Below are 21,439 nucleotides of genomic sequence, written 5' to 3' on the forward strand. Positions count from 1 at the left end.
CTCATATTACTGTGTTTTTAACACCTGCAATTACTGCAACAACCCATGTTTTTTTCACACACTCTCAAATGGCCCCAGAGATGCCATACCATGCTTGGATGAGAATCATTAATCTATAAGTTGATTCTGAAAATTGAAATCAAAATCCACCCCCATATGCAGTCCACTCTTACCCTCCTCCAATCTGTGCTCACTCCAACAACAGAATTGACAAGAGGAAGCTCCCCACCTTTCTACACACACACTGCTTTCACCTTGGGCTTCCTATAGCTGGCAGGGAAAGGGCTCTGCATGCTCAGACATCATCCCCTCTTCAGCTTCACCTCTTTTTCCCACCACCATGACCTTTCCATTCTTATCATGATGCATAATCGGTTCCCAGAGCACACACTACTCTCTCCTGCCTTGGTTCATTGCACACCCTGTTTCCTCTGTCTACAATCTTAATTCAGTATTCAGTATTATTCACTTAAACCTTACTCCCACAGAGAACATTCCTTTGACCCCACTCCCTAGAACAAGTTATGGTCCCCCAGACATCTTCAATCTCTCCCTCATCATGGAGACAGCATAACACATGATTAGAAATAGAGATGCAGGATATCTCTGTTTTAACCTAATTCTATCATGTACTGGCTTTACAGTCTTAGTCTTTAAAATCTCTCCTCTCATCTGGAACCCAGAACTAGTAGATACGTGACACATAGTTGATGTTCAATGATTGTCTGGTGATGACTGTCAGGTTCTGACTTTTGAGCAGCAGTTGTTGACCCTTATTAAAATCACCAGGGAAGCTTTTAAAATGCAGATGCTCAAGATGATCTTTGTCATTATCTCTTCTCCCATAGAGCTAGCACCTTCATAGACAGGGACCTTGTTAGTCTTGTTCATTTCTGTATCTATAGCATTTTGCACTGTGTCTGGTGCAAAGTAGATCATCAGTAACATTTGTTCAGTGCATTTGGTTCAGTGCATGCATGGCCAATGAATAAATAAGAGAATAATGAGGAGATCAATGAAAATAAATACATTTTTTAAGCGAATGAGTGAACTTTCAAAGGCTGGTAAGTAACAGAGCTGGAATTTGAAGCCTGCAGTCTATTTGGGTGCTCAAGGTTTCTGTCCAGTTTGGGGAAAGGCTTGTCCTTGAGTAGCTGAATAAAATTCGAAAGTCATGTATTTGAATTTTGACAATTCCTGGACAAATCCTGGTACTAATTTTTAATTTTCATGGTGGAAATAGTTGGTAGATATATTTGAGTACCTATCCTGCTAATTAAAAATAATAACTACAATAATCCCTGGCATTTGTGTTTCTAATATAACCTGTTTTCATGATTGTTTTCATCTTTGTGTGAGTTGTCGTGTGAGAACAGAGCTGAGCTGAGTGAGGGCCCACCAGTACTGAATGTGAAAAAGCCAAAACTTCCAGCCTCGCCCTATTGTTTCACCTCCCTCACTTCTAATACCCACAGGCTATCTGTCTGTGCCTTCCCAGAGGTCTTTCAGTCTGGTTGTTTCCTTACCTTTTTTCCCCACATGAGTTCTTTTTTTTTTTAATTATATTTTTTATATTTTTTACATCATTGTTCATTTTTGCACAATGTATGCATTTTCATCTGGTTATAGTCCCCCTACAATTCCCCCCCCCCTTATTTGACCCTAATCCCTCCTTCCCATTCCCTCCCCCCCCCCCCAGTATGTCTCTGGTTTATAGTTGCTTGTTGATTTTGATTTTTACTTTATTATAATTAGTCTTTTTCCTGGTCCCTTATTTAGCATGAGTTCTTACCCAGCCTATTTTAAGGACAATGGGCCAGTTCAATGAATAACTCCCTGCTGCCTCCCCTAGATAGCCTAATGTTTGACAGAAACTATAGCGTATATTGATAGCTCTATTTAAGGAAGGATAACAATGGTCAAAATTTTCCCAAGGCCATTCCAGCAAAGTAGCTCTGCGGGCAGATTTTGTGTAGCGTTGTCACAGCTGCCATCAACAGTAACTTGATTGAACACTTTCCATGCTAGTATGACACTGAACCCCCAAAATGCATTACTTTATTTGAAGCGACAGCACCCTAAGAGGAAAGCATAATAGTGGCATTAACGGATGAGGAAAGCCCGGGCAAGAAATTAAGGACAGTGTTTAACAACACACAGCTCTTAAGTGGCAGAGCTGAGAGTAAATCCAAGTCTTTTTGAGTCCAGAGCCCATGCTTTTATACTATGCCTTTATGCCATCCAGGCTTCTCCTGGCTAGAGGTAAAAAGTGTAGGCTCAGGGGAGATAGGAAACCCAGCCCTAACTCAAGATTTCTAAACATTTCTAGGACTTTATTATTAACCTTTGGTTGTTCTATTTTAGAAATAACTGGCTCCTGAGAGGGATCAAATTCAAGGTGGTTCATACAGACCGAGGAGAGCTGTGGGGTTGAGGGAATACAGCATAATACCTGTGGGGTTGAGGGAATCGCTGTGGGGTTGAGGGAATAATAGCTGTGGGGTTGAGGGAATACAGCATAAGAGTTGGATGTGGATTCGCTGCCATTTGTGCCTTTATAATCTGGGCTGATTCTGTTCTGTAACAATGCTGAGCCTCATTTTCCTGGTATACTGGTAGCACCTACCTCATAGGATTATGGGAAAGCTCAAATGAATTGCATTAGGGAAATCCCTAGCAGAACATTTGGTACAAAGTAGCATTTAATGAATTTAGCTGAACTAAGAATGACAAGAGAGGAAAGAATTTTTTTCTAAGCCCAGATCCTCAGAAGATTTCAGTGATACCGTCTCTTTAGTATGTGGTAATTCTGCACAGTCTATGCTGTGATGTATTCTTTAAAATAAAAATCAGGTTAAAGCTGCAGATTGTAGTAGGACTAAACTTTCTTATTGAAATAGCTGTTTTTACATAACAAGCAACCTAGAAGATTTTTTTTTTAATGTTTTAGGAGCATTTTGAAAGAGCATGAATTGTGAAATGGCCTTTTGATCTATTTTTTCCTCAGCCCTATACTAACTAGAGAGCAGGTAATAAAGAGTTGCCTTGAGACATTCCTATACTAAAGAGAATAATGAGGGAAGGGAACAATTCTCTCCAAGATGCTTTTCCTAAAAATGCAATGTCAGGAGAGACTAGAAAGTCATTATCAGAAATTCCATAACTGCAGAGCACAAACATTAGCCTTTATGTGTTCAAATTAGCTGAACACTGCGTGGTCAGTATAGCACATCTATTAGGTCCTGCCCTGTCTCCTGGCCTGAAGCTAGTTTTCTCTCTAACAACAATCTTTAAGTAGTTTGTTAATTAGAGAACTGAGAGGAGCTCAATTTTGTATTCATTAAATTTTGGGGGTTTTTTTGGAAAAAAAGTGTTAAATGGCTCTTAAGTGAGCAAACAACCAGGCATCCCCCACCTAGCTAAATGATCAGCTCAGCAGCCATTCAAATCCTCGTGGTAAACCTAAGTCTACATCTTTACTCTGCTCTAGGATTAAAAAAAAAAAACACCAAAACTTCAGAAGGCTTTTTTGGATTTAGAGAAAAGCCTCATCTCATCTCTAGCCTTTCTGAAAATGTGTATGTACATATATTTTATAGGTTAGAATCTTATGTCAGCAATTCACAGGGTATTCTGTGGAGTTCAAATGCCTTGATTTGTTCCATTTGAATAAGGCTTCTGTGGTCAAATGAGTGGAAATGTTTTACACACTAGTCTCTTCTCTTCCACATACACACGATTCCCAATGCATAATAACATACTGGTACATTTTATACTAGAGACTCCTCTTAAACCTCATGTAAGGCGACAGTTCCCTCAAAGTATTTGGCATCAAACCCTTGCCTGTGTAGCTCCTGTTAGCCTTGTACTACCATCATAGTGTAAGGCATTATATCGATATTGTCTGCTTACTTGTTAGCTACGTTAAATCAGACTATAAGCTTCTGAAGAACGGCGACCCATGTCTCATTTATTTTTTATTTCTAATGTAAACAGGGTGTGGAACAGTGGAAAACTCCATAAATAGTTAAGAAAGAGAACTGAACTGTCAGTAAATATATGAAAGGTCAAATGGTTCTGCCTTTAGATCATAAGTAGTAATGACTCATTACCTAACACCTGAGCAATTTGTCCTGCAAGGACTTTGAGTAAGAACATTCCCGAACAGAACTATCTTGCATAGATCTGTATGCTAAGTCTGGTACGGGGAGGGGCGGGGAGGGAGGGGAAGGAGTTATACTGATATTTTTTAAAACCAAAAGCTGTGACTCCTCTGTTTGAAACAACTTTCCATCCTTACATCACAGCATTCCCAAAGACTAAGGTGAGGGTTATCAGCGCTCCCAATTTTCCTGGTCCTTTCCCTATCCCCCAACTCAGCTTCTACAGCTTCCTGTATGCAACTGTGGTCAATGACACACTCACTGCTACAACATGCTGTCCTCAGCCCCAGATCCTTCTGGCTTCTCCCACCTCGTTTCCCTTAATCCCTGGAAACCTTCAGTAGCTACTTTCATCATCATTTCCCCAGGCTTCTCAGCACAGCAGGTAAAAATAAGATTAATTTCCACTGTCCCCACTATGCTGCCAGGAAAGCCTTTTATATATCTCATCTCTCCTTGGCTTTCTTTCTTTTCTTGCCCCAGAGGTTTAGATTCATTTTCACTCACAAGTTTCCAACATGTTTCTCCCTGACTTGATTCATCTCGCAAATGGATGAAGGCATTCAACACTAGCCCCTTTAATTCTCTTCCTCATTGAATCTTCATCTGCCTCTTTCCCCTGATGAATCTGACAAAGTATTATCCTTACTCTTAGTCAAAACCAACCCATCTATCTATACATCTGACTTCACCCTTTTGCCTCCTCTGGGACATTTTTTCATAAATTATTCCCTCTCATGTAAATCTTCTATCTCCATTAGTCCTTTGCACACTGCCAACCTATGTAGTTCACACAAATAAACAGCAAATCTTCCTTTCACCCTAGTACCCATTTACACTGCCACCCTAGTCCATCCTTCAGTCTTCAAACTTGTTGAAAATGCATCTTCAATTACTGTCTACATTCTAACATGATATCTCAATCCTTAAAACCTCTGCCTTCTCCCCACTCCCAATGCTCACCCACAGTTTTTATCAACAGCTAAGTATTTCCCTTTGATCTTGCCTGAGAAAATGCTACCCTTCCTTCAAATTTCATCTCAAGTGCCCCTTCGTCTTTGAATCTTTTATAAGTCAGGAACTTTGTGTTTTATTTGCTAGAATGAGATTTGTTAAGATCCTAAGTCAGGAATCGAAAGATCGTTTTCCAGTCTTCAACTCAAGACTCTGGCATCCACTATGAAAATCAGAATGTCACTCCTCTATGAAATAAGGGCGTGTCTTAAGATGACATCTAGGTCTCTTTTACCTCTTATTATATTTTTAGGCATCTTAATATTGTGCAGCACAGTTCTCATAGTTTTTTTTAATTTCTTTACTTCTTCTTACAATATGTTTTCCTTTAGGAAAAAAAATGAAATTCAAGCCTGTGATTTTCATTTCTGCTTTTAAAATATTCCTTGTAACTGTACCATTGGATAATGAAAATATGACTAAATGTAAAAATAGCAAGTGTTCTGAAAATTTTAAAGGGAATACTTAGAAGTTCACTCAAGTAGAAGAACAAGTCCAGAAAGTTTTCTGGAGAGATTTATAAATAGATGAATATTTAATAACAAGACAGCCTGCAATGAAGAGATTAAGGAACCAGAAAACCAATGTGTAGACAAGATACTGGAAAGGATATAAATTTCCTATCACATTTCATGCTGTCTGGGAACATTGGAAGTGGCTGCTTCAGGATATTAATATCCCAGCATAATTAAAGCAGAGCAGCTGAGTACAGAGTAGAAATAGATCATTAATTACTGACAAGATAATCAATACATTATAAAACAAATTAAGATGGTTTCATATACAGAACAAGGAAAATTATACTGTCAAGTGGATTCAGTTTTAATGTGAAATTGAACAGAGGACCTAAGTATGGAAAAGGAGCTTACTCAAGTTTTTCCAAACACAGCATCAGTTGTCACTCCAAGAACTATAAATTACTTTAGATGTGTGTAAGGGAAGGTTGATAAGTTCTCCTTTTCCTTCTCTTTCATCTCTTTTTCAGGTATTTTTGAAGGTTTCTCTGTTTCATGTCAACTTGTGGGGAGATGACAGGAAATACTGATTAACACAACTGGTAGTGCTAATGTCAGTGCATTCTTTTATGTCTTTCCTGAGGAATCAATTTCATGAAAAATTGCTGAATTACCACACTTGTCCTCCCAACAGCATGGAGACATCAAAAAAGACAGAACATTCTTAACCCATAACTTCAATAATAAGTTTAATGAAGCAGACATTTATTCTGAGAATTGTGTGTGGACTTGAAATACTACCTCTGTCCACACTCCCATATTCCTAATCTTGTGAGTATTTCACAGTATTACAGTGGCTGCATTATTAGGGAATTTGTCCAGAATTTTTTGGATGATACAAAATTATGTTTTGATGCTCACATTGAGATTTTCTGGGGGATGGTCTGGTTTTTTGAGCTCAGAAACTGTTTTCTGGCCCTGCAGCTGTAAGCTCAAATCACTTAACATGGAAATCGATAATAAAGACAATAAAGATTCTTCTTTCACCTGGAAAAGAATACCTTCCTTCTTTTTGCATAAATATTTCCATGTTTCCCTCTTGTATATGACTTTCTCTGGGTATTTTCTACTCTTCTTGCAGTAGTTCCATCTTTAGCAGAAGTCTCTCTCCAATTACTCTCCAGGTGACTACTGTTGGACTGTGAGTTTCTATATTCTATTTAGTGTCAGGTTTCACGTGTATCTATACAAAGCTCAAAGATGCATTGCTGTTTGTTGCCCGCCAATTTCATCTGTTTCCAAACCAAAACATTTGGTTCTCCCCTACTTTCATTCTCCTAATAAAAATTTCCCAATAAACATATCTGAAAGGCAGGTATCAAGCCAGGAAAAAAATTGCAACATAGATGACAAGCTGTTAATATATTTAATATATAAATCTACTTTAATAAGTTAACTGAACTATAGGAAAGAGGCAAAGGATATGCACAAATCAGAAAAAAAAAGAAATACTACTGGAAACAAATGCACAAATATATCCAACCTCATTTGTGATGTCAGAAATTTAAGAATATAATAAAATAGCATTTTGTCAATTAAGTGGCTAAAAATGTTTTTAAATATCACAACTCAGAATGTCATCGTTGCATTACTAACCATAATTATGCTTCATACTGTTGTATTGAGTTTATCAATTGACAAACAAATCTTTCACTTTAGGACAAATAGACATATTTATAACTTGTCTAAATATATGAGTTGTATATATGAATACTTAAATGTGGGTGGGTGGATGTAACATTAGCCCACAGAGGTGAGGATGCAGGGAAATAAGAATTCTTACAATCTCTTGTGTGAGAGTAAATTGAAATAATATTTCTAGATGACAATTAAATTACACTTATCAGAGAGAGAGCCCAAAAACACGTATTCTTTTTGAAATAATTATACTTCTAGGAATTATCATAGGGAATGATCATGGTTATGCAGCTGAATATTTAGCTACTAATATTCATCACAACAATATTTCTTTTTAAAGATTTATTTATTTAAGCATACAAGAGCTGGGATACAGGCCAGAGGCATGGGGGTGGTGAGAGGATTCACCAGAGACATAGTGAGGAACAGAACAGGCAGACGGACTGAAGTACAATGCTGAGGGGAGCAGTGGTGTGACAGGAGAGGTCTGCTGCACCCTGTGGGTTGCTCCCTGGCCAGTCATGCTGCAGTGGCTGTGGACAGCTTCATAGGTTGCGTCTTAACCCTTGCACCACCAGGAAGGCCTCACAACAATATTTTTAATACAGAGAAATTGAATACTACCCATTTATCTATCGGTAAGAGTTGGTTAAATAAGTTGTGACATAGCTAAAAAGAGGTTAGTGTTAGAAAAGCTTTAAGCCCAAACTTCAAGTTAAGCATCTATACTTTGCCTTGGGAATAAGGCCACCAGCTGTCACTGTGTCCCAGACAGGAGTGAAGCAAAGTCAGCCTTCCTGTTTGGGTATTAGTAGGGCACAGATCAAGAGTCTTCTGTCTCCCTACCCAGGAGAATTTTTTTCAACAGCAGGGGTGCACCCTTGAGAGTTAAGTCAAAGGCCTGCTTCTCTCTTTTTTGTTGTTTATTGATTGTAACCTGCATGCTTACTAGTAGAAGTGACATTTTCATACCTTCATCCAAAAAAGCTACAAGCATAGTTCTATATTATGAAGTCCACCCTTGGACATGACAACTAAATTTGGTATTTACACTATATTACATTATAGACAGAGCTGGGGTAGGGTTAATCTATACTGTAAGTCTAGCCCAGAACTGTTTTGGTTTGTTTTGTTTTGGCCACCCGTCCCCTGTGGAGAGTGTGTAAAGAGCAGGAAGTTATTTACATCTATTTTCCTTCACTGATAACAAAAGGTTTGTGGAATAATTATATATAATATCTTTATTGTTAAGGTATGAAATTATATTATAAAACACTGAAATAATGCCTTACCTTTGTCTAATGTTCATTTTTTTTCAGTTTCCACTTGCTTTCCATTTGGATACTTGTGACATAATAAGAAATATATATATGTTTGTGTGTGTGTGTGTGTGTGTGTGTGTGTGTGTGTGTGTGAGAGAGAGAGAGAGAGAAAGAGAGAGATAGAGCGTAGCCCTGATTTCTGGAAGAGAGCTCCTAAAACCCTTATAATTGTCTAAGTGCTAAGATCACTAGGAGTATCTTTTGTTCTAATGAGGTGACTCAGTGAGCTCCTGGATGGCTTCTAGTTGAGGTCTAATCACGAAGCCATGTTAGAAACTTGCAATTTGTAGCCCCCTTAGCCTCCAGAGAGGGCTAGAATGGAGTTAATAATTGATCATGTCTACATGAAGAAGCTTTCACAAACCCCACTCAGGGTTTGATGAACTTCCAAGTTGGCAAACCCCTACACTGGCAAAGTGACACACCCCATTTGAGGAGAACAGAAGCTCCTGCACTTGGGATCCTCCCAGACCTCACCCTATGTGACTCTTCACCTGGCTGTTCCTCTGTATCCTTTATCATATTCCTTAATACAATGGTAGATGTGTTTTCCTGACTTGTGAGCCACTCTATCAAATTATTCGAACCCAAGGAGGAGGTTTACAATCCTCCGATTTATGGCCAAGATGGGCAGAAGTTGTGGGTCCTTCTACTTGCAAGGGGCATCTAAAGTAGGTGGAGGCACTCTTGTGGGACTGAGTCCTTAACCTGTGGCATCTTTTTTCAGGCAGATAGTGTCAAAATTGAGTGAAATTGTGGGACACCTGCTAGTACCATGGAGAATTATTTTGTGTGGGGGAAATCCCACACATGTGGTGACCAAAGTGTCAGAAGTGAAGTGTCCTGTGAATAGTAAGAGATACTCAGGAGGCAGACTGGAGTTTTTCATAATATAATTTTGAGCATTCATTGTGTGGGATTAGACAATTTGTGTCCCACAATGAGAAGAGCATGAGCTCTGGAATCAGAGGGACCTGCTCCCAAAACAAATGAAGGAAGTGCAAATGGCTGCAAATGAAGATACGGTTGTAGGTGTGGATTTGGAGAGTTGAGGGGATACTACCCTGTGGGTCTAAATTTTTAGTGTGCAGCAGAACTAAGGTCGTCGGCTGAGGAGAGAATGCCATCACTGAGGTGTGAGGCTGAAAGGTTTACTGACTAGTTCAACCTTCACCAGTTTTGATATTCAGTTGTGATCTAGATCCTGGTTCCAGTTTTCTGAACACCCTTTATAACCGACAGATATAGGAAGCTGGTTATTAGTAACAGGTTAACAATTTATGTTTGCACTGCTTCTAATTGGGGTCTTTCAAGATCATACCTTTCAGAATTGTATTTTGAAACACCTAAAGGGGAAAGGAGAAAGCGAGCAGGTTGGTGTAATGCAACATACACTACTGGAGATGCGGAATGTGTCGTTTCCTTCTGGGGTCTGGGGCTGACTATCATGTGACCTTGAGCTTCTTGCACAGGCTCTCAGGGGCCTTTTCCTCATTAAAAACAAAAAACAAAACCAAACAAAACAAAACGGCAGCTTCTGAGCTCTCTTCTGGAATCTCTCTTACCTTAACAGGGGCCAAAATATCCGAAAAGAATGCAAATTTCTGAAATCAGTGAGTTGAGAGATATGGATATTTACCACCAAAATTGCAATGAAAAATTTCAGCTGTTGGCCTGCTGTCTAGCACAGCGTGGCCTCTGTCCCCAGAATGTGAACAGAAAGACTCACTGAGAGAAGCTGGATGCAGCTCAATCTTTGTTGCTTGTCAAAGCCAAAAGTTGAATTAAATCAGATGGGTCTTTATAAAAAGAAAAAAACAAAACAGATGGGTCTTCTAAAGGAAAAAGTGTTGGTCAGCTAAATACTAATTTAAAAACATATGGTCATTCTGCCTTTTGTGGCATCTGAACCAAATATAGTATCTGCAAGAGGCATGCTGTTACAATTTAGCAACAATTTCCCAAAACATGGCTGGGATTCTAAAGTGCTAAAGTCTCATATTCATTTCTCTAAAGTTTCACTCAGTCTGTCTTTAGGGATTTGTAAAAATTCTACCCCTTTAGCCAAGTATCTTAATATTGGAATTTTTTGTTTGTTTTCCTTTATGTGTTTTTTTAAGTTCTTACAACTTATCCTCAAACATTAAATGAATGTATTTATGTTTGCATTATATAGTCTATCTTGTGTTTGTGTCAATAGCATCTTAATGAAAGGCTCTGGAATATAATGCTCTGACTGCATTATAGTAATTTTGTGAATAATTATTCCACCTACTCTGTAGTCACCATGTCCAAATTTATCTGCACAAATGAATTCAAAGGATTTTAACCTCATCAGAATAAAAGTTAAATTTAACCCAAAATCAAACCCTCTGGCCCACTGCCTATAACAAGAACCAAATTAGATTCATTTTGTGAACATGGGTAATTTATGTAATGCTGGCAGAGGATTGAAATAGTTCTATGTGAAAACAGAAGGACATTTCCAGAAATCAACATTTACATACTGATTACAGACCTAACTGCAGCTATCCAGTTGGTGAAGGAGGTAGTTGATTAACAGTCTGGCCAACATTGACTCTCTAGCAGGCCAGGGAAACTATTTTAAAAGACAGTGATGACCCAGTTCATTCAGCCAATGTTTAGCTCTCTTTGCTGCTCAACAAAGGTTTGTGGTTGTGTATTCCACAGCTCCCTGGAAAGCTCCATTTACTCCCTCCCTTCTCTGCATTTTGTTATATGCTTGAACTATTACACATAGTACAGTTAAAGTCAGTAGCCCTCATTTTTTTTAAAATCCAATCTGATTTGGTGTGGGAAAATAAGTTCCTATTATATGTTTCTCTCCTTATTCTTTTCTGGGTGTTTTAACCAGGAACTTTTATGGACTTTACAAAAGACCCAAGGGCAGCGGCTGCCTTTTTACACAGATGCTGTCTGCACATTGCCACCCCTGCCCCCCTACACAAACCAACCCCAAAACTTTAGAGTTAAAATTATATACTACAAGGGAAAGTTTGTTCAGTTACCTTTTTGAATCTGGTGCTTATCGTTATGTTGTTCAAGAGAACAGATCATTCTTTTTTGTAAGGGATAAAAATGAAAACTAAGAAGAGAGTCTTTTCCCCTTTACAATTTGCAGTTTTCTGAAGCAGGAAATTAGAACGATATGGCCCTGATGATCTTGGGGGTGATTATTCGGTTTTTGAATGTTAGGCCACTTCCCTTGCTTTTTCATTCCTCTGCCTGTTTTTCCAGAGCTTGAGGATATTTCACTGCTTACTAGAACCACCACCCTGTAATGTGCAGCAGAAGGGAAAATAAATCAATCCAGTTCACTTTTAAAATGTAAGCAGTTGTTTTGTTCTGACTGGGGAGAATAAACTAATTGAAATCTGCAGTGAATCCAAACAGGAGGCAACACATCTAAAAGTGCCTAGCACAGGGACTACACATAACAGAATTCAGTAAGTGGGCTTTTGTGACTCTCACAGCAGTTTTCTACCACCCTCCTCTTAGCCAGAGGAGATTTTGTACCTAGGCCTTCCACCCCGAGGGGCCTTTGGCAATGCCTCCAGAGACATATTTGATTGTTGTGACTTGGGGGTGATGTTAGTGTCTAGTGGTAGAAATAGGGTTGCTGCTTAACTTCCTATAATGCGTGGGGAGTCCCCCACAACAAAGTATTATCTGGCCCCAAATACCAGTAGTGCTGAGTTTGGAACACTCTGCTATAGATAAATGAGCACATGCAATGTCTATTTTCACTATGAAAAATAAGTAATATTGTTAATCCTCATTTGACTACATTTAAAATTATTTGTTTGGACCTCCCTGGTAATGTAGGGTAGGGATTAAGTCTCAGTGCTATCATGCTATTATCATTGTGGTATGAGTTCGATCCCTGGTCACAGAGGTAACATATGGCAGAGCAGACCTCCACTTAACAGTGTACTTCAGTAGATTTGCCTCTTCTGCTCCCTATTCTGTCTCTGAATCTTCTAACCCTCATACCTCTGACCCTCATACCAGTTCTTCAATGCATAAATAAATAAATCTTAAAAAAATAAAATAAAATTATTTTTTTGTAAATGCATTTCCATAGCACTGCCTATTGTGTTCCCAAAGTTAGTTTAGGTTCCCCGGTGGCGCAGCGGTTGAGTGCTGGGTTGCGAAGCTGCCCACAGCCTCTGCAGAGCCGGTTCGATCCCTGGCTGCTCTCCCGTCACCGGAGGAGGGTCCCACATGGCCGCAGACCTCTCCTGCCTCCCGCTGCTCCCCTCAGCAGTGTACTTTGGTCTTTCTGCCTGCTCTGCTCCCCGCCCTGGCTCTGGTGAATTCTCTCACCCTCCCGCGCTTCTGACTGTACCCAATGCTTGTATAAACAAATAAAAATAAATCTTAAAAAAAAAAATCACCTCAATAATAAAAACTTTCTATCCAAACAAAAAAGTTCAAGTATCACTAGTACTTAAGAACCAGATCTTTGTGCACTGAAACAAATTGATTTACACAAATGTTTCCTAACATTTAAGAAATTTGTATAAAATCAGAAGCACCTGTCAAGAAGATATCATTTTATTTTGTCCTTATCTTCTCCCCTCTCAAACAGAAATTAATATACATTCGTGTTGCCTAAGAATTTGTTTTCTGTCTTTAGAAATATTCCATTTGCTTTGAAATACTGGCTAAAATGACACTCTTTTGGAAGTAGATAGATCAATAAACAAGAGGTTAACCCCCCCACCCCCACCCCAAGAACTTAGACTATGGTCAATTCTCTTCTTGTCATATTCTTTTTTTTTTTTTTTTATAAATTTTATTGTTATATTCCCCATACAATTGCAGCCCCTATTCTGACCCCAATCCCTCCCCTCCCGCCCCCGCCCCCCTAAAAGTGTCTCTGGTTCATAGTTTTTTGTTGATTTTGATTTTCACTTTCTTATAGTTATTCATTTTCCTGGTCCCTTATTTAAGTTTTCTAGATTCCTGCTATGAGTGAGACCATCCGGTATTTTTCTTTTTCTTTTTGGCTTATTTCGCTGAGCATGATCCCTTCCAGCGCCATCCATGTTGCAGCAAATTGCATGTGTTTATCTTTTTTGAATGCTGAGTAATATTCCATGGTATATATATACCACATCTTCTTGATCCAGTCATCTATTTTTGGGCATTTGGGTTGTTTCCAAAGCTTAGCTATTGTAAACAGTGCTGCTATAAACATAGGGGTGCAGGTGTTCTTTGGAATTGATGTTTCTGTGTCCTTTGGGTAAATACCTAGGAGTGGAATTGCTGGATCATATGGAAGCTCTATGTTTAGTAGGTCCAGAAATCTCCACACAGCTTTCCACAGTGGTTGGACCAGTTTGCACTCCCACCAACAGTGCAGAAGAGTTCCTTTTTCTCCACACCCTCGCCAACATTTGTTGTTGCTAGTTTTTTTAATATGTGCCATTCTCACTGGTGTAAGATGGTATCTCATGGTAGTTTTGATTTGCATTTCCCTGATGACAAGTGATGTTGAACATTTTTTCATATGCCTGTTGGCCATTTGCATTTCCTCTTCAGAGAAGTTTCTTTTAAGCTCTTCTGCCCATTTTTTGACCGGATTATTTTCTTTGTTGTTGTTGAGTCTCATCAGCTCTTTGCAGATTTTTGTGATCAGAACTTTATCATTAGTGTTGGGTGCAAAAATGTTCTCCCAGTTGGTGGGGTTTCTCTTTGTTTTTGTTATTGTCTCTTTTGCTGTGCAAAAGCTCTTTAATTTGATGTAGTCCCAGCTTGTCATATTCTTAACTGGACCAACAGACAGATTTAAGAATAGACCAAGCTGGCTGGCTTTCCTTTGCCCTGTGTCATTCAGGCCCAGTCATCAGCTTGCCATTACAACTGCCCTAAAATAAGCTCTTCACCTTAGGTAGCCCTCAACATGTAAGATGGCAGCACAAGAGGGGCAGCAGAACTCCAATGTGGTATACCAAATAAGCAGATTTTTTCATGTTTTTTTTGTGTGTGTTAGAATGTCCATAGACAGCTGTCAAATAGATTTTAGGTTTGAAGCCTAATTTTTATATAATCCATAACTGACTGACTTGTGGGCCTTTTTATCAAATAGAATGACAAGTAGTCTAGTTAGTATTCTAAGTATGAAAAGAGTTCAAAGATAGGAACAACCTCGTGCATTGATACTCTCTAGAATATTTTTAGCATTTCACTTAAACCTCTGTGGCAGTTTAGAACTTGTTTGGAATGCCACCCTCCCCAAATCCAGAAAGTTCTATTGGATTGAACTTTCTGCAGTAGAAACTGTTCTCCATAGAACCAGATAGAACCGTTCTTCAATAGAACTTTCTGCAATGCAGAAAATCTGCTATGTCTAATTCAGTTGGCCACTAGCTATATGTGGTTATAGAGCACTTGAAATGTGGTTAGTGTGACTAAACAAATGACTTTTTAATTTTAGTTAATTTTAATCCTTTTTTATAGCTGGAGAACTTTTCTTATTTAATTTTGATCTAAATAGCCATGTGTTCTTTGGCTACCATAATAATGCCAATCTAGGAAATATTTACTCTTCCACATCTTAATTATAGATACCCTGATTCCTTTTCTTTTCTTTTAAATTATAATTATAATAAAATTATAGAATATTTAGAAGAAAAGGGAAAATTCTGTTTAATACCCCTAGTTTCATGAGCCTAACATAATGGTTATAAATTATGCAGATTTTCAAGGTTTTTTCCTGTGTGTTTTAAATGAGTTAAATACAACTTTATCTTACTTTATGTATTATAGAGGGATTTTTTTTTCACTTAATGTTGTGAGAAAAATAATTTTCTATAGTACTAAATAATATTCACAAGCTATTAGAGCTAATCATTGCCTATTTCTTAGATTGTGTTACCATAGTTTATTTTCTCTATTTTTGAAAGTTTGGTTCATTTTGTTTGGTTGCTTTTGTTTGGTTTTATGGTCACTATAAAATAATGCTGTAGTAAACATGTGAAAGCACATTATTATTTCTTCCCTTTAGAATACATTTATATGCCAAATTTTTGTCTTATTCAAGTAATGATTTACATAATGAATCACTTCACTATCACAGATTCATTCTGAAAATGTACTTTTCCACTTTTCATGTGAAAAATAGACTTTAAAACTGCCAAAAGGAAAAAAAGCCAAAACTTTTTTCTCTGCAGCACAATTAATGCAATAAATTATAAGACAGATTACTACCCTTTCCCAACTAACAGTAAAAGTTGCTAATAAAATGTAATTGCATTCAGGGCTAGTGACATAGATCTTTGTTTTGCAAATGATCAATAAATTCCCAGGCATAAATCTTACAAGAAAAATATTTTATATAGGCAGATAACCTAAAAATGAGAAAATTAACAAAATTTTAAAAATCCCATTTTATTTTGTCTTCTGTAAATACACAGTTATATATTGTTACAATTCCATACTACCTTTTATATACTTTAAAGTAATATCAACCCAGTTTGAGTAAATTTTCACAAATCTTATGATTAGTAATTTTCTGAATATCTGGTTTAAGACATTTTATATTTTTCATACTGGCAAGATGTCACATTACTTTAAATTTTCTTTTAAAATAAATTCTATCTTCAGATGGTTCTGACCAGCCAAGAGCACAGGGATCCTAGTTATAACGCAGATGAATTGAAAACCTAATATACTAAAGAGTAGAATCTTAAAAAAAAAAAAAATCAAATGTTCCTAAATGTCTTTGTAACTTGCATTTTAGTCTCTGTTATATCTCCCTTTGTTTTTTTTTTTTTTTTTTTTTTTTTTTTGATTTGAATATATATTTATTTATTTTTTTATTTATTTATTTATTTATTTATTTTTTTTTTTATAAATTTTATTGTTATATTCCCCATACAATTGCAGCCCCCCATTCTGACCCCAAACCCTCCCCTCCCGCCCCCGCCCCCCTAAAAGTGTCTCTGGTTCATAGTTTTTTGTTGATTTTGATTTTCACTTTCTTATAGTTATTCATTTTCCTGGTCCATTATTTAAGTTTTCTAGATTCCTGCTATGAGTGAGACCATCCGGTATTTTTCTTTTTCTTTTTGGCTTATTTCGCTGAGCATGATCCCTTCCAGCGCCATCCATGTTGCAGCAAATTGCATGTGTTTATCTTTTTTGAATGCTGAGTAATATTCCATGGTATATATGTACCACATCTTCTTGATCCAGTCATCTATTTTTGGGCATTTGGGTTGTTTCCAAAGCTTAGCTATTGTAAACAGTGCTGCTATAAACATAGGGGTGCAGGTGTTCTTTGGAATTGATGTTTCTGTGTCCTTTGGGTACATACCTAGGAGTGGAATTGCTGGGTCATATGGAAGCTCTATGTTTAGTAGGTCCAGAAATCTCCACACAGCTTTCCACAGTGGTTGGACCAGTTTGCACTCCCACCAACAGTGCAGAAGAGTTCCTTTTTCTCCACACCCTCGCCAACATTTGTTGTTGCTAGTTTTTTTAATATGTGCCATTCTCACTGGTGTAAGATGGTATCTCATGGTAGTTTTGATTTGCATTTCCCTGATGACAAGTGATGTTGAACATTTTTTCATATGCCTGTTGGCCATTTGCATTTCCTCTTCAGAGAAGTTTCTTTTAAGCTCTTCTGCCCATTTTTTGACTGGATTATTTTCTTTGTTGTTGTTGAGTCTCATCAGCTCTTTGCAGATTTTTGTGATCAGTCCTTTATCATTAGTGTTGGGTGCAAAAATGTTCTCCCAGTTGGTGGGGTTTCTCTTTGTTTTTGTTATTGTCTCTTTTGCTGTACAAAAGCTCTTTAATTTGATATAGTCCCAGCTGTTTTATCTCCCTTTGTTTTTGAGGTCAGTTTTGTATTTGAGGGATTGAACATGGACCAAGTGACCTTGTGCTAATTAAACATTAGGTTATACATGAGAAACATGAGACATTATTATGTACATTAGGTTATACATGAGATAATTTAATGTAACTGTTTTGAAAAGTGTTCTTTGCTCGTTCTGTATATGAAAAGTAGGCTTTAAAATGGGCCTAATGGAAAGAAATACAAGACTTTTTTTCTTCTCCCTCTCTGGCACAATGACTTTAATAATTTATGATATGAATTTGTTTTTCCTTCACATACAACAGTAAAAATGTTTGGCATGATAAAATAACTGTGTTTAGGGATTTTATTAGCAATACCATCCGGGGACATAGATCTTCTCTTTGGAAATGGAACATAAGTCTCCAGATGGCTAATCACTGGGACTTTGTTCACAATGTGAATGAAGCACATTGCCAGAAAGTCATTTCCAAAAAAAAAAAAATCAATAGTGTTTGTACTGGAAATGTTTGTAAAAATGCTTGGAATACCATCAACTCTGTATGCGCTTTGTGAATTATCTGGAGGAAAATATTTAAAACCTAATGGGTTTTTCTCTGCCACCCATTTAACCTCTTGCTTTCCTCTCCAATTTTTGAAGAATGCAAACTAATTCCAGCATTAGTATATACAATGTTTCATTATGAGCTTGACTGTGCTTAAAAAAATAGGAATATTTCCAGGGACATATATAAATGGTAACCATTATTCATGCCTCTGTAAGGTTATTCATAAGGATAAGGAAGAGGTGTCTGCAGTTTGCTTATGCATGACTATTGTGTTAAACCTAAGATTGGAAGATTTTCTGATGTGCAGATAGCAAAATTCATAGCTATATTTTTCTGAATTGCAGGTGGTTTTCATGAGCCTATGCAAAAGTTTTTGGGACTGCGGACTTGTCGCCCTAGATGATATTACAATAGAATTGGGAAGCTGCTCATCTCCAGGTAAGACTGTCATCATTTCTGCTCTCTTTGTCTCTCTGGCCTATAGGTGATATTTCCTGTTAATCTAAAAACATGCCATGGACATTTAATTTGTGCTAGTCCATCATTTACTTTTTTTTTGTTTGAAGTGCCTCTCAACAGAGCTGTGTAGTAGGCTTTGGAATTTAGAAATGATGACTGGATACAGTTTGTGACTTAGCACATGTGACTTGACCCCTGTGTCCTCACCTGTAGGAAAAGTAGTAATATCTGCATGAACATTGGGAATAGTACATATAAACTCCCCAGCATAGGGCCCGGCATAAAACAAGGCTTTAAGAAAATACTTCCTGAAACTTAGATAATGATAATTCAATAGGAAAAAACCTCCTATTATAATTATTATTGTTATTATTACTGTCTTATACAAATGCAGATTTTTCGATCAATACTGATGAAGTTGTTATTACACAAAAAATTTTTAAATAATAAATATTTCCTAAGTGACTTATGTAATAAAGAAATGTAGGCTGAGCATTGGTGATAGTGACAAAATAAAGATGGTGACTAAGTGTTGGCCATTATATCTAATGAGGAAATGGTGCTCACCCCAACCCAACTCGTTGGTCTCTGTCTACCAGTTACCACCACTGCATATTATTAGTTCACATTTGTTAAGAACTTCATGTTTTGGGCCTCCCTGGTGGCTCAGGAGTTAAAGATGCAGCACTATCAAGCTATTGCCAGCCACTGCAGCACAAGTTCTATCCTCTGCCCTGGCCTGCCGGGGAGCTCACCCACATGGCGCAGCAGACCTCTCCTGTCTCGCCTGCTGCTCCCCTCAGCAGTGTATTTCAGTCAGTCTGCCTTTTCTGCTCCCCACTGTGTCTCTAGTGAATCCTTTCACCCACCACACCTTTGGCCTACACCCCAGCTCTTGTATGCATAAATAAATAAATCTTTGAAAAAAATTCCCACATTACAGATAAGAATACTAAGTCACAGAAGAATTAAATAAATTGTTCCACACAAGTTTAGCTAAGTTATGGCTATAGAACATTTAGTCTCTTGAATTCTGCCCTCCCTGCAAGGAAAAATAGGGTAGTTTTAGGATTCTCTTGACACGTTCTAAATTTCTAGAGAAAGTTCCTGCATTTTGCAATTTTATTACTTTACATATTTCCATAGAGGCAATTTACCTCCAATTTTCACAGCTTTGTGAGTTCGTTCACATAAATTAAATTATAAATCAGAGAAAGTTTCTTTCTCAAAGTTTCCCACAACTTTTGGATCTAGACTTCTCATTATTCTTTGCAGTTATGGCAAGCATCCAGACTCTAACTGGAGGCAAGAATGTAGTGGTGTAGGTGGGCTACCAGTGTGGGGCTGGCTCGCAAATATATGGCATATGGGCGAACTCATTCATGCCGAGTGGGCTGACAGTGGGCCCTGGAATACATATTCATTGACAGCGCCTCAGCAATTGCAACACCTGCTATTTCCTTGTAGAGCGACTTCCACCTCCACCTGGAGAGTGTACTTTCGAACAAGATGAATGTACGTTTACTCAGGAAAGAAGAAACCGGAGCAGCTGGCACAGAAGGAGGGGAGAAACCCCCACCTCCTACACAGGACCAAAGGGAGATCACACTACTGGGGTAGGTGAGTTATGCCACATGGTGTATTTTTTAAGGAAAGTTTCTAAAATAACATTCTGAGGGTCATTTACTGAATTTTGAAATGTGCAAATTTATGTCTTATGTCTAGAATGAACTGAGGTGATTCACACAAGGAACAATTCAATGTATACATTTTAACCTCATTCTTTCTGTTCGTTACACACTGGTATTGCTTGCTTCAAAGATCTAAATGGCCTTACAAAGATAAGCACACAAAGATAATTTAACTAGAAGTGGTTAAAAAATCAAAGATAGGGACAAAAGTGGGGGCAGGGGGAATGGTGATGTCAGTTGGCATAGAAATGTACTGGCAGGCAGTGGAGGAGACATGCAAGTTTGACTCCCGGTTTTCTAGCAGTAGGATAAGCACACAAGAAGCATCCTTCAAGGGGTGTAGGCAATAAGGGGCTGCATTTTCTGTAGAAAATGTATAAACTAGAATAAAATAGATTGAAATTTGATCTGCTTCCTGTTACCATGTGTCAGCAATTGTACATGAGGTCAACGACCAAATACACCTCATAGAATAGACCTTTCTCACTGTCCTGCAAATGTCACTTGCTATACCAGTTGGATGTTGTGTTTATTGTGTTCTTCTGGGGAGAAGGTTGATAGCAAAAACAGATCAGATCAGAAGAGGTGCCCTTAATAGGGCCCAGGAGTGCTGAGGGACCCAGGAGTTCTTGACCTCTTTGCAGGAAGGAATTCACATGTGAGTCAGTATAGGTGAGTTAGCAATGAAACTTCATTGTAAATTAAAATGGTAGATTTATAAAAGGGGGGGAGGGACATTTGCACAGGAGCAAAAGGGTAGTGCTTAAAGGGCAAGAAGCTGTCTTTTGAAAGGGGCAGGATTATTAAGAAAAAGACACCTGCACCAACACAGGTGGGGAGTTTTGGGGTAAGTTCACGTTTTGCCAGAGCAAGAGGTATTTTTATAAAGCTTTCTTTAAGTGGAATTTCTCATTGTTCTTGGTGGAATTTTTCCCTTTGTAGTTAAGTACCGAAGACTGAAGTTTTTCTAACCTCCACTTCAGGCTTGCAGATCTTTCAATGATTGTGTTTAATCACTCCTATCTCTGCCTCAGGCTAGTCCGGGAGACTAACAGTCTAGGGACCGGATTGAGGTGTTTGTGTTTCCCAGCAGGTTGTTCTATTAGGGTTATAACACAATCAGTTTAAGTATCCAGGAATGCAGTTAGTGGATCATGAGGAGTGGATCACCTGTTAGTGGATCATGAGGAGTGGGTATAGGGAAAGCAATTCAATGAGTTTTTAAAGTTCATTCT

At 38.0% G+C, this 21,439-nt stretch overlaps 1 protein-coding gene across 1 annotated transcript in view; it reads left to right on the plus strand.

The window, feature by feature from the left end:
- The window catches only part of MAMDC2 (MAM domain containing 2), a gene marked incomplete at its 3' end in the record, with an annotated part of 134,336 nt that overhangs the window by 90,055 nt on the left and 22,842 nt on the right, over positions 1–21,439 (plus strand). The window contains exons 10-11 of the mRNA XM_084236137.1: positions 18,399–18,492; positions 19,981–20,133. Coding sequence (XP_084092263.1) covers positions 18,399–18,492; positions 19,981–20,133 — 247 coding nt within the window. The remainder of the gene's footprint in view (positions 1–18,398; positions 18,493–19,980; positions 20,134–21,439) is intronic.

The sequence above is a fragment of the Talpa europaea genome (genome assembly GCF_964194135.1).
Source record: "Talpa europaea genome assembly, chromosome: 7".
Classification (NCBI taxonomy): domain Eukaryota; kingdom Metazoa; phylum Chordata; class Mammalia; order Eulipotyphla; family Talpidae; genus Talpa; species Talpa europaea.